Here is a 14,567-nt window from a genome sequence, read left to right on the forward strand (position 1 = left end):
AATTTCACCAAAAATACAGAATTTTGATATGTTAGAACCAAAGGGACAAAGAATTATTCATTTTGACCCGGTCTGGCCCATGAAAAATATGGTAAACTCACATTGACTTCTCGGAAAGATCCCTGATTTCCTTCTCCAATTTGATTCTGGCGGCTTCTTTTGTTGCTCTGGAAATTAGGACTTTTTGAAAATGCTCTGGTTCGGACAGAAAAAAAAATGTTTTCACAAAATTCATAAGGACTAAATAATTTCCAAGGTTTTTAAAAACACTTTTTTGTCTTTATGAACTATCTTAGTCTGGCTTGGTCTCGCTTGACTCAGCTTGGCCTTGCTTACTCTAGCTTTTATCGGCTCAGCCCAACTTGACCCAGCTCAGCCCAGCTTGGACTAGCTTAGCATAGCTCAGACTAGCTTAACCCGGCTTGACCCAGCTTGACCTATCTTTGTCTGGCTTGGTCCCACTTGACTCAGTTTGGACTAGCTTACTCTAGCTTTTATCGGCTTAGCCCAACTTGACCCAGCTCAGCCCAGCTTGGACTAGCTTAGCCTGGCTCAGACTGGCTTAGCCCGGCTGGACCCAGCTTGACTCTGCTTTGCCGAGCTTGGTCTGGCCGACTTTAGCTGGTCATGATCCAGCTAACTTTTCATTTCAATAAAAAAACTCACATCGATTTCTGATGCAGCAGCTATGTTAGCTCTTTTTGACATCTTGGTATCTTGACGGTAACTGAAATTATTTTTGATTAAGAATTCTGAAAAATGCTGAGAATAAAAAATTTAAAGTATGAAATATCGTATTCAACGACAGTCGGAAAATATAATTAAAAAATATTTTGAAAAAAAAACGTCTGAATTCATTAACGTATTGAATAAAGGAATTAATGGAAAAGAAGGCGGATCATAGGGATGAAAAGGGCGATGGGCGAAAAGAGCAAAAGAGCGAAAAAGGGATTGGTGAAGAGAAAACCAAAAAGACTGCAGAATTCTAGACAGCACAAGTAAGAAAAACCGGCGAACAGTGAAAAAAATTAGAATCCATAGCAAGGTACATGCATTTTATGACATCTGGACGAGGCGAAATGATGGCTGGGTGTGGACGGCTCAGTCGCAATCGGAATACATAATGATTATCTGGAAAACGCTATTTTTAACTTTGAAATAGTCAAATCAAAATCCCAGGACTTCAGAATCACAGGACTCCAAAATCCAGAATCCAGAATCCAGAATCCAGAATCCAGAATTCCAATAAAAGCAACTCACGTGAAATGCATTTTCTAGAAAACCAGTTTTGAAGAATCCACAAGCTCTTTAAACGAAAGCAAAAAGAACTGGGTGTTCCAGTAAAAACTATCGTCATTGTAATGATCCTCTGCGAAAAAGTCCGCTACTTCGAACAACGGTAGCCTTCCGGTGTATTCAATTCGGTACTGCTGATTGATGTTCCGCTCTTTTATGGATGACCAGACAGGTTCCCAATGAGCATCACTGCAGTATTTCCGAATGAGTTGCTCCGCCTCCTCAAAGCAGTCGGGGGTTATCCGCGGGCATTTGATTCGGGAGAGCATGTAGATCAGTGCGCCGATGTGCTCAGACGAAATGGGGTACCAGATTGTCCGGGATTTGACGAACACTTCCCGTTGGGACAACTCGTAGAGTTGGACCTTGTGCATAAAGGTCGTCGCCAAAGTGACCGCCTCCTTTGAAAGTGTCACGTTGTTGAACTCAACAGAGTCGAAGAGAAAATCTCCGAGCTTCAAAAACTCTTGTGCTTCTGGAGAATAGGTTACGAGCTGACTGGCTGGAATCCGGACAACTCGGTCCATGAGTCTCATGAAGGCGCAAAGGCCATTCTCCAAATCTGGTTGGTCTTCTTCTTCCATTTTCTTCTTCAGTTCTTCTTCTTCCTGCTTCTTCTTCTCTTCCTCTGACAGTGGCGCTCTTTCTTCTTCTTCATCCTCATCCTGAAAATTTTTTATTGGTCAGATAATTTCTTTATGAGCAACGTGATATTTTGACACGGCTTCGACAAATTTGGCTATACATTTTTTTGAAACGAATACATTTTAACGTGATGGCCTAACTTTTACGAGTTGATTTTTCTAGGTGACCATGGTGAAATGACCTAGAATTGGTCTGATGGAATATTTTCAAATGGAATATTTTCTATGTCATTTTTAAGTGGTGGCCTAACTTTTGGGAAACCCAGAATGCAAAAGTTGGGCCATCACTTCAAAATAGGTTAGAATATCAGGCCAGTTTTAGGCCATTTCTATTTGGTGGCATAGAAAACTAAACTTGCAAAAACTGGGGCATCACTTCAAAATCACACTTTTTTGCATAGAAATGGCCTAACACAAATTTTTGAGTGTTTTCTAGGTCGTTTTGAAGTGGTGGCCTAACTTTTGCAGATTTGTTTTTCTACTCGGTAAATGTGGGCAACTTCTTCCCCAACTCTGAGCAGCTATTGTCCTAACTCCAGGCAACTTCTAGCATTTCATAGGTCAAACGCTGCCCAGCTTTAGGAGAGCTTCTGCCCAGCGTTTGCCCACTTGTAGACAGCCCGCTCTGGCCCCTTCCATTCCCGCTGTTCCCCTTCTTCCTGAAACATGTTAATATTTGCTAGCTTTGCTAAGTAATATACATTTTATTTTAGAAATTTAAAAAAATTACAGAAAAGAATGGAAAACAGAAAAAATAAAAATGATAGAACACAAGAATTCGAACAAAGACACTTATAAGTAGATCTCCTGGCATAGCCATCTGGTACTTCAACTCCTCGTTTCGATTTGTCATCTTTCCACGTCAAATGGGTTGAACACTCCGATGTTTTCTGCAAAACGTTGAAGTGTAGCTCTGATGTAAGTGCGGGGGTCGTAATCAGCAACATTCGATACCGCATATTCAAAGTCTGAATTACATACAGTTACAGATAACGCGTCTACAAAACTTTCGCTTCTACAACGCTTACAAATTTGAACTGAAACTAACTGAAGAAGTCCATTGTCGGCTCGTTTGCGTCTTCAGGACCACTACTCTCAAACGCTTCATCCTCTTCCATTACATCGTCCTTTAAATCTTTCGTAATTGGGTTGTCATAAATTTCTTCTTTTTCAAGTTGACTGTTCCGTTTCGTCGTAGATTCTAAAAGTGAGTCAATGTGAGCCTTAATTTCGAAAAAAAATCATACCTCCTTTGTGGGATACTTCTGATGGGATTTCGTAGATTTCTTCTCTTGCCATCTGATATTCCATCTCTTAAAATGAAAAATGGCAAAACTCATCCTTTTCTATGCTCACCAATGGCTTCCCGTTTTTTGTTCGCTTCACCCGATTCCACTCATCGATGACAGTAACCCAACTGTTCTCTTGTTGAAAACTGAAAAAAGAATAAGAAACTGACAGTATTTGAAAAAATTTAGAGATAATCGTAAGCAAATTCATAGAAAAAAAAATGTTTAAAACTGATAACCGTAAAAAATGTTGCATCATCGCAACCTCCTGAGCTTCTGCCCAGCGTCTGCCCAGCCGTTGCCCCTCTGCGCGCCGTTGGTCTATTGCCCAACTTCTGCCCAGCCTTGGACCAAAGTCTGCCCGCAGCCTAATTCACCTAACTTCTGCCCCAAAGTTGCCTACATTTACCGAGTAGGCCACCTCTTCAAAATGGCCTAAAAATGCCTTAACATGACCCTGGTCTGTTTTCTGGGTCATTTTGAAGTGGTGGCCTAACTTTTGCGAATTTGGTTTTCTAGGCCACCACTTCAAAATGGCCTAAAAACGCCCTAACATTACCCTCATGTGTTTTCTAGGTCATTTTGAAATGGTGGCCTAACTTTTGCGAATTTGGTTTTCTAGGCCACCACTTCAAAATGGCCTAAAAATGCCTTAACATGACCCTGTTGTGTTTTCTAGGTCATTTTGAAGCGGTGGCCTAACTTTTGCAAATTTGGTTTTCTAGGCCACCACTTCAAAATGGCCTAAAAATGCCTTAACATGACTCTGTTGTGTTTTCTAGGTCATTTTGAAGCGGTGGCCTAACTTTTGCAAATTTGGTTTTCTAGGCCACCACTTCAAAATGGCCTAAAAATGCCCTAACATGGCCCTGGTCTGTTTTCTGGATCATTTTGAAGTGGTAGCCGAACTTTTTCGAATTCGGTCTTCTAGGCCACACTTCAAAATGGCCTAAAAATGCCCTCACATGACCCTGGTCTGTTTTCTGGGTCATTTTAAAGTGGTGGCCTAACTTTTGCGAATTTGGTTTTCTAGGCCACCACTTTAAAATGGCCTAAAAATGCCCTAACATGATTCTGGTCTGTTTTCTGGGTCATTTTGAAATGGTGGCCTAATTTTTGCGAATTTGGTTTTCTAGGCCATCATGATAAAACGGATTAAAAAGACACCAAATGAATATGAGATCAATTCTAATATGAGATCAATACCAACAAATGTGGTGGCCTAGAAAACCCAACATGCAAAAGTTAAGCCATCGCTTCAAAACGAGAAAACATGTCAGCAACAATACTCCGAAATTCCGCTTTGCGCATTTTTTTTTTAATTTCGAGGAGCAAATTCATCGAAAACATTTCGTAGAGAAATTTTTTTCGGGAACTGTTTTTAAAGGGATTCATTTGTTGATAACTTTTTGTTCGAAAATTCACAGACTATCTCTTGAAAAAAGCATTTCTCGAAAAGTTTTTCATGATGTCAGTTTTTAAAGTTTTTTTTTTTGAAGATGGTTCTGATTTTACTTACGTCTTGCAAGCCGAAAACCTCATCGGCCTCCCAAGACTCAACGATCCATCTATCGTCCTTCTTCTTTCCACTCATCTTGACGAAGATCCTTTTGACGAAGAAGGTGTTCTGGAAACCAAATTATAAGGTATTGATGATTAAAAGTACGATACGACAGATAGGAGAAATTGATAAGAATGCGGTAATTTGAGATAGTCGAAACGAGAAGGACACATTTGCTGCTGTATAACGAGATACAAAAAATAAACTAGACAGGAAGTCTAAAAAAGAGCACAACACCAGGATATCGATTCACAGACTAGAGATTTGCTCTTTCTGTGCTCTTTTGAACAACGTTCAGAGGACAGCAGGAAAAAAAGAGAAAAAGGAGAGAGGAAAAACAATGTGGAGGAGGCGAGATTGTATAATTTTAGGGTTGAACTAGAGAAGTGTAAGAGGCATAATTGAAAGGGACGAATGAACGAAATATCTAATAGGAAAAGTGTTTTGCAGAGCTCAAAGAGAGAAAAAAATGGAAGCATGGAGATTAATGGTGTTTCGAAAGTTAAACCTGTCATAGAAAAGCTCCGACGCTGCCAAGATTGAGCTCAATTATCTCAGTTCCTGTGCAAGATACCAGAAATATGTCAACTGACAAAACACTTCTGATATTGTAATACAGTTAACATCTTTTTTATGCCTCTGACAGGAAACGAGATAAATTGGTTCGAAATGGAAAGTTAGAGAACCCGTCCATAATAGATTTTATAGTAGCTGTTTGTACCAAATTACATCTAAACCACGTTGCGATCATTACTGACCTAACTTTCGGAAAAGGAGCTTTCTAGGCCACCACAATAAAGTTACCTAGGAAGCACATCTGGGCATGTTAGGCTATTTTTAGATCATTTTACCATGGCGGCCTAGAAAATCCATCTTGCAAAAGTTAGGCCATCACGTAAAAATGACCGAAAAACGAGAAAAAATGCAACGAAGCTCCGAAATTCCGCATTGCGAATGTTTCTGAAAACCTTGAGAAACTCATTCCTTGAAAAGTTTCTCAAAATATTTTTCAAAAAATAATTTTTCCGATAAATTTTTATTGAAATTTTTTCGTTTATTTCTTGCCAGATGGCTATGCCTGGAGATCTACTTATAAGTGTCTTTGTTCGAATTCTTGTGTTCTATCATTTTTATTTTTTCTGTTTTCCATTCTTTTCTGTAATTTTTTTAAATTTCTAAAATAAAATGTATATTACTTAGCAAAGCTAGCAAATATTAACATGTTTCAGGAAAAAGGGGAACAGCGGGAAGGGAAGGGGCCAGAGCGGGCTGTCTACAAGTGGGCAAACGCTGGGCAGAAGCTATCCTAAAGCTGGGCAGCGTTTGACCTATGAAATGCTAGAAGTTGCCTGGAGTTAGGACAATAGCTGCTCAGAGTTGGGGAAGAAGTTGCCCACATTTACCGAGTAGAAAAACAAATCTGCAAAAGTTAGGCCACCACTTCAAAACGACCTAGAAAACACTCAAAGATTTGTGTTCGGCCATTTCTATGCAAAAAAGTGTGATTTTGAAGTGATGCCCCAGTTTTTGCAAGTTTAGTTTTCTATGCCACCAAATAGAAATGGCCTAAAACTGGCCTGATATTCTAACCTATTTTGAAGTGATGGCCCAACTTTTGCATTCTGGGTTTCCCAAAAGTTAGGCCACCACTTAAAAATGACATAGAAAATATTCCATTTGAAAATATTCCATCAGACCAATTCTAGGTCATTTCACCATGGTCACCTAGAAAAATCAACTCGTAAAAGTTAGGCCATCACGTTAAAATGGCCGAAAAACGAGAAAAAATGCAACGAAGCTCCGAAATTCCGCATTGCGAATGTTTCTGAAAACCTTGAGAAACTCATTCCTTGAAAAGTTTCTCAAAATATTTTTCAAAAAATAATTTCTCCGATAATTTTTTATTGAAATTTTTTCGTTTATTTCTTGCCTTTTGACTTTTTTTTGCATTCTCAGAGGTTTTGTTTTTGGAAAATACTCCGTTCTGAGAAATTAGGTTATTCTAAATCCTGGACGTTTGTAATTGCTGATATATACGAACTCATAAAATTCCTGAACCTAGGTCACTCCACCTATCCACACTATAAGTCAAAAGTACAATAACCATGCCTTTTTTCTGTTATCTTATCTTTTGCGTCGCAGTCTTTCTTTTTTATCTCTTTCTAGGGCAGTCATCTCACCAATCGTCTTCTCCAGTTTCATTTTTGTTTGCAAATAGCGGAGACTCTACCTAGACAACGTTTCTTTTTTCTTCTAAGACAGCTTGTTCTAAAATTGAACTTTTCAGAAATGAGTTTCCTCGCCCGTCTCGTTCCAACTGCTTCTGCCAGAACTGCTCTTAGATTTGCATCATCTGGACGATTCTACACCAAGAAGCACGAATGGATTCTTGTTGACAAGACTGTTGGAACAGTTGGAATCACTGATTTTGCTACGGTAAGTTAGATTAAAAATTGGTTAACAAGTCTCTAGTTCAGGAGCAATTAGGTGATGTGGTTTTCCTGGAGCTTCCAGAAGCCGGAACGGAAATTGAGAAAGGAGACTCAACTGGAGCAGTGGAAAGTGTAAAGGTGAGCTTTTGTTAGGAGAGGAAACGGGAAAATGAGCGGATGAAGAGAGATAATATAGAGTTATGAATTTCTACAGTTTGTATAAAATGAGCGGTGAAGGCCATCCACTGAAGGGATAGGATTAGATGAACTAGCTAGCGACCGGAATTGGAGTGAGTACTCATATACCAATTCTACCTATTATGTTATTGAAAACAAGTCAAACAAAAGCATAGAGTACAATGGACCGCAGAGTGCGTTTCTAATTGAGTGTTCATTGGAATGTTGGTTGATATTCTCCAAGCATCATATACAGTACCGGTCAATAAGATAAATCTTGATTTTCAGTTAATTTTGGAACGTTTTCAAGAGTCCGGAGCTTGCCTATCATGTTTCCAATCACTCTGAAAATTTGGTAAGGTGTAAAACAGATCAAGATTGAAAAATTTGCAATTGCAGAGTTTTTCGAAAATTCCTAGTTTCCCAGCAATTACCCATGTTCTGAAGGACACCTTTTTTGGGTCCTTTTCAGTAGTGAAAACGTTTAAAAACCGCTTGTCTGCTTTACAGTTTTCAAAATTTTCAAAGCGGTCGGAAACTTGTTGAGAAGCAAAATACACTTCTGAAAATGATCAAAATAATCTAAAATTTGCGAAAATAGTCCTCTAAAAATGGCCAAAATGGCCCAAAAGTGCATATCTTAAGAACCGATACTGTATCCGAGTATTTCGTAAAAGCAATAACTAGAAAGCTATGCGCGTTCTGACCTTTGATGGATTAAAAATGGATCCATCAGTATCCCATTTGTTCAAATCTTACAGGCTGCTTCCGACATCTACGCTCCAGTGAGTGGAACTGTTCTCGAGAAGAACACAAAGTTGGAAGAAGAGCCAGGAATGATCAACAAAAGTCCACTGGAGAAAGGATGGCTTTACAAAGTGCAAATAAAGAGTGTTGAAGAGCTCAAGGAGTTGCTCAACGAGGACCAATACAACACTTTCAAGGAGGAAGAGGAGGCGGCTCACTAACGCGATTATCGATTTTCTTCTTTTTCCCTCCGTTTTTTCGGTCTTTTGGTGTCAAATGCAGATAGGCGACCATCTTCTTATGACTATCATGAAACTGATTTCTCAAATGTTTCTTCTCTTATCAATCGTCACACTCAATCTGCACCCGAGGCGCCTATGTCGTTGACAAAATTTGATAGAAAAGCGGCGGTTGGGCAGAAATACAGATTTTTTAGATTGATTGAGAAAAAAACTGGTTTTCCGTTCGCCAATTCAACTTTTTAAAACCAGAAAGCGCGGAAATGTTTTGAAAAACTTACTCATGCAGGTAACATTTGCGAAAAAACGCACATTTGTTAGGAAATGTTTATCAGATTTTATCAGAAAGATAAAATCAAACATTTCGTTCAGAATTCGGGTTATTTTCCATATCGAACGTGGCATATGCCAACGTTTTTTTTGTGTGAAAAAAAGAGTACGCAAACACTCCGCACTCGTGATGCATCAGATTCTACGACAATTAAACGGAAAACTTGTAAAACACGAGAAACGACGCAATTCAGCAAAAATATGACGTTAATTAATTTTTTAAAATTTTTTTAAAAATTAATTAACATCAAATAATTGTAAACAAATGCTCAAGAAAACAATTATAGCGTTCGAACAAACGTTCCTAAAAAATCTCCCGTCGTTCTCGGTGTCTTCTGTCTGCATGCACCGCAGAAAGTGTCGCCGCACCCTCCGCCGCATATCGGACGCCACGTTGGATGACGTTTTTTCTTTATTTCGTCATCAAAATGCGAAATTTATATGCAATAATGAATTCAAACGACTGGGAATTTGTTCACAAAGAAACACTACAAAAAATAATTACTGAACATTTTTCAGAAACTTTTGATGTCCAGGAGCGATGAAATAGACAATTTTAAGGAAAACTACTGAATTAAGGAATCGAAGTTGAAACATTCAGCAAGTTCGCTTTCAAAAAGAAAAAAAACTTCGAGGAGAATTCTCATTGCTTGAATCCTCGCCATTTGCAGCTAACATTTCTGTCAAACAACGCTCAGACAGTCGAAATCAGATGCCGTGAAAAATTTTGCGGGTTGACAGTCTAATAAATGATATCGCTATCCTTCTGAAAGCTTGAAAAAGACAGAAATAAACAGAAAAATCGTCTGGAAAAGAATTATTGCCGAAAAGTCGAAATTTCAAACTTAACGTGGTTTTTCTAATACGAAGAAATCCGCCCAAAGCCGTTTATTTTGAGCACAGTTATCTCGGATTCTGTGAAAGATATCAAAAACTTGTAAACTGAGAAATAGTTGGTGGTATTATGATAAATATTTCATCTGTTGACAAATAATTGCTATCTTCTACAGGAATCGTGGGTTTCTAGAAAAAGAATTGATAACTTCGATAAAACTTGGGGTACTTAACTGTACTTAACTGCAGTTTAATACTTAACTGCAGTTTTTAAAATATTTAACTGCAGTTTTTTGCATTTGTTGCCTCAACTACAGATTGCTTTTGAATGAATAAAATGAAACCAGGAATGAACCGAATTTTGAAAGAGCTTCACCGACGTCGATTACTCTGAATTGCAGTAAACACTCTCATAGCACGCCACTCGAATCGTCAAACTGGAGCCCATGTATCTGATTTTCTGTAAGAGATATCAAAAAATAATCATTTGATAAAATGTTGCTAATGTTATGATAAACATTTCATCAGTTCACAACTTTTTGATATCTTTCAAAGGAAGTAGATATAGAGACTCAAAGTAAACGTTCCTGGTGGCGTTCTATTAGGGTGTTTACGGTAAGCTATTATTTTAAACTTCAAGGTGCCTATAACAAAAAGATTAGAAAGTGATGCAACATCCCTCCACTTCAAAAAATCCTGGATCCATAACCGTGCTCCATCTTTTTTTGGCTATTCAACAGTTTTTTTTTCAGAAATTGCACAACTATTTTGAAAAACTTACTATTAGAAATATCTGGTCTTTGTGAAGTGCTTTATGCTAAAACTGCTCGCGGTTTTGCTAAAATCCAGTAGAACTTCATTTTCGTGTTTTCTCATTATATGGATACTTGCAACGGGCCGGCTTTTTCCAGAATTTCCAGGATCCGGCCAGGATTTTTGGAAAAAATTTTTTGGGGTCAACAAAAAAATGGGCAATTTTTCTGCCAAGAAAACATTTTTCAAGATAAGAGTGTCCATAAAAATAGTTCTTGCACAAAAAAATTGAAAATCTTTCTCAAATTTCACATTTTTTTCAAATTTGAAGAACCCAAAAAAACGCAGTCGAATCGCATAGTTATCAACAGCCGTGCTGTCATTGTATATTAACCAACAAAATCGGTAATCGAAGAGCCCTGTTCACGGAATGCGCCTTTTTCGAAAGGAATGAGTAGAAAATCCTGAAATCGTGTAAGCTCAATGCAACAGATACAAAAATTTTGAGAAAATAAACTCACATTTCACGGAAGGTCATAGTTTTCAGAATCTCTGTACACGGATCATTGGGAAGACGTTGGAGAGGGAATTCCCGGTTGTTCATGTTTGGTAGAATGAATGAATCAATAGGCTAGAATGATTGATGAGAAAAAAAGGCAGTGGAAGACAAACTGAATAAAATAGAATAGAAGACCCAAGATTGTCTAGGGGTTAATCAATAAATGGTTAATCAATAAAGTCAGGTCTTGAATGGAAAACGCGTATCTGATGCGAATACGACGTCGAGTGCGAATGAGAATGCACAGAGTGACAAAGTGTCAGAAGGAATCTCCAGGGAAGAAATGATCCCAGGCGACATGACATGTTGTACCGATTAAAGAAGACATTGCAGTTAGCAGAGATTAAGGTACAGTGCTCTGGTTCTGTTCTAATTTGGACATTTCTGAACTTTATTAGATGCAAATGTATTTTTACGCAGAAAACGGAAAAAATTTCTTGACGACGAAGTTTAGCTCTTGAAAAATTTCGGATGGATTTTTGGATGTTTTTTTTTCAAAAATTCGGAAAAAATAGAAAACGATCATGAATCTGAAATATAAGGTTTTCAACATGATTAGAAAGTTTTAGCCAAAAATCATGTTACACTCTATTGGTATACAATTCTATTCATGGCATGAGTGGTCAAATTGTCAATTAAAGATTTTAGGCTTCTTCGCTATCTCTACTGCCGCTTAATAAAATCTTTATGGCCAGAAAGTGATCTGAAATCGCAAAAATTCATTATGTCACTGTCTCTGAGTAAATCTCTCAAGTCAGCTGAAGTAAAAAACATTTCCAAGCTTAAATTTGAAATTTCTAAGCTCTCATTATGAAAAAAAATTGACTTCTTCTTGGTAGAATCTTTTCACTCCCAGACTCTTGAAGTTTCCAACATACTTTTTTCACAGAAACTCTCTTGTCTGTGTCACCCGGAAACTTTAATAGTCATTTGCCAACCACGTGGCAGCTTCCTCATATTCTAATATAAACAATTCAATCACATGAAGCATCTGAAATATAAACGATTCTTATTTTTCAAGCATGCTGTTTTGGTTTCTGTTTATGATTTGCCACCGACGAGCTCATTTTTTTCTTGTTACGTTTTTATTTCATTTCTTTCTTTTTTTTTTTCAAAAAATAGGTCATAGGCATTTTCAACCATAAGAGTACAATGAATAGAATTTTTTTTTCTTTTTCTATTTTTTTTCTACAGTTCTTATAATAACATAGACAACGAAAAAGCATACATGTGGATGGAAAAAAAGTCAATTTAATTGAATTTTTAGCAAAAAAGTCAAATTTCATTAAGCCAAGGATGAAATTTTTTTTAAAAACGACCTCAAAACAGTTTTTTTTAAACAGAATCGACCTCTAGTGTGGATTTTTATTTATTAAGGAGAAAATCCATCTTGAAAAATGATGATTTGCTCTAAAATTTCGAAATTTTCAAAAAGCGGGCCGGCCATGTGTAATTTTTTCCGGCCCGGCCCGCTTACAAAAAAGTCTCGGCCCGGCCCGGTCCGGCCCGCGGGCCGGCCATCTTTTCCACAAGTATGCGAAAAAGTGACCATTTTTTCTTTGATTACCAAATTCTCAAAATCAGTCTTTTTATGTTTTTCACAAAGAACACTTCATTTTCTTTGCAAAAAGTGTTATGTCCAGTTTCGCAATATTGCATCCCTTTTCGTAACCACGGCTTTAGGGTATAAAACAAAAATTGTGCCACTGACAAAGTTTGAAATGTTGCGTTTCTTTTGTTAGCTCCCATTCATTCATACAAGCTTATTAAATTTTTGTGCTTGTAAACATTTTTCAATCAAGGTATGTGAATCCGTTTTCGTATGGTATGAGAGCAAATGGAACAATAGAAATTTCTGGCGAATTTTTGATATTGCCAATGGTTTGAAGCACATGTTTTGAAGCTCTGTAAGACGAAAATTAAAAGAGAGAAGAGCCAATGAGACCTTGTCAAATTGTCTGATGTCACGAACAATTAATCTTGTCTGAACCATTGGAAAGGAAACAGAATCGAAGGTTTTTCTTTGTTTTTTTATAGATTTTTGTGAGAAGGACGATGCACAAGAAGAAAAAAAGCTGGCGCAGCTTTTCGAAATTAAATTATTCCAGTGAGTAGTCACATCCGAATGTGGTTTTTTGCACTTCTTTTGGTCGAAGTGGTCTTGTAAGAGTTTCCCCAAAAAAACGAGAACTGAAAAGAGAAGGACAAAAAATAGATAATGAAATTTTCCTGAACTTTTTTTCTAATGTTTTTTTTTGAGGTTTCGATTTGTTCAGTGTTATCAAAAAATACTTTAGAACCTCAAATGCGAGAATCCAGTAGTCTAAGTTTTTCACCCAATAAGAATCTGTATTAAAAGCGCCCCGCACTGCCACGTTTGAGCAAACATATCTCGGTTCTTGGGAAAGATGTCAAAAAGTTGCTGACTGAAAAAATATTTTTGATATTTTGATGAACATTTTTTCAGTTGACCACTTTTCAATATTCTTGACAGGAAATGAGATATATGTGCTCAATATTGATGGTTTAAAGAGAATCATATTACGGTATGCCGGTTTTCAATGAACAGTAGAAAACTTTGGGTGTCTACCAAACGTAGTAGATTTTGTTGGATAAGATTGAAAATTGTTTGGTATACTGATCAAATATATAATTTTGTAGTTGACAACTTTTCTGTAGAATATTATCCAAATGAGATATCACGCATGAACTTTATTGAGTTCTAACACTGAATTCGTGTGGCGTTATTTTCAGCGATTTATCTTATTTATTTAGATGAGCTTGTACAAAAAAGTGTTCCAGTACAAAAAAATCTCAACTTTTGTATAGTACACCTGAAAGGTCACAGGCTCACCAAAAAAAATTGCTTTTTTTTAGATATTCAAACTTGGCTACTGTAAACACTCCAGCAGAAGTGCTCCTAAATTTCATCTTTGAGCAGATATATCTCGGTTTCTGTAGGGGATACCAGAAAGTGGCCAACTGACAAAATGTTGATCATGTTATCATCAACATTTTGTTAATTGACTATTTCTTGTTATCTTTCCCAGAAACCGAGATATATGGGCTCAAAGTGAACGGTCTGGGGATCATCTGCGACCGTTTCCGAGAGGCCTGTTTTCAGTGGGAAATAGCAAACTTGAAAATAGAAATGAAAATTGTTTGGTATACTGATCAAGTGTGGAGCTTTAATTTCGTAGTGGACAACTTTTTTGAAGAAATTTATCCAAATGAGATATCCCGCTTGAAACCATCCAAGTGCCGAAACTTTCAAAATAGCGAGTGGTGACATTTTCAAGCGGTTCATCTCATTTTGATCAATTTGTACGACAAAGTTGTCAACAACAAAACTGAAGCTCTGTTTTGTTTAATGAGCATTATTTTTTCACGCTTATTGGACAAAATCTTCTATATTTTGTAGTCGTTCAAAAATAGCTACCGTATACACTCCAAAAAAATCCGCCGTACCTTTGGCTTTGAGCCAATTTATTTTGGTTTCTGTGAAAGATTCCAGAACGTGGTCAACTGACTAAATGTTTATCATTATATCAGCAGCATTTTATTAGTTGACCATTTTCGAATACTTCTCACAGGATCCTAGATAAACTGACACAAATAAAGTGGTTCGAGTGGCGTTATATCAGTGTTTACGGTAATTTCAACCGAGGTGCCGTAATTTGATAAATATTCTTGTTTGACCTTTCTA

At 37.3% G+C, this 14,567-nt stretch overlaps 2 protein-coding genes across 2 annotated transcripts; one reads left to right on the top strand and one right to left on the bottom strand.

Moving 5' to 3' along the window:
• Window positions 1–53: 53 nt before the first annotated feature.
• CBG07482 lies at window positions 54–4,823 on the bottom strand (the record flags this gene model as incomplete). The annotated part of the gene is made up of 7 exons (XM_002645742.1): window positions 54–167; window positions 667–727; window positions 1,330–1,961; window positions 2,508–2,599; window positions 2,989–3,141; window positions 3,188–3,239; window positions 4,749–4,823. The coding sequence occupies 7 exons, from the start codon at window positions 4,821–4,823 to the stop codon at window positions 54–56; spliced, it is 1,179 nt and encodes a 392-aa protein (XP_002645788.1).
• Window positions 4,824–7,079: 2,256 nt separating this feature from the next.
• On the top strand, window positions 7,080–8,367 carry Cbr-gcsh-1 (the record flags this gene model as incomplete). The annotated part of the gene is made up of 3 exons (XM_002645741.1): window positions 7,080–7,226; window positions 7,268–7,360; window positions 8,161–8,367. The coding sequence occupies 3 exons, from the start codon at window positions 7,080–7,082 to the stop codon at window positions 8,365–8,367; spliced, it is 447 nt and encodes a 148-aa protein (XP_002645787.1).
• Window positions 8,368–14,567: the final 6,200 nt, after the last annotated feature.

This window comes from Caenorhabditis briggsae (genome assembly GCF_000004555.2).
Source record: "Caenorhabditis briggsae complete genome, chrX, whole genome shotgun sequence".
Lineage (NCBI taxonomy): Eukaryota > Metazoa > Nematoda > Chromadorea > Rhabditida > Rhabditidae > Caenorhabditis > Caenorhabditis briggsae.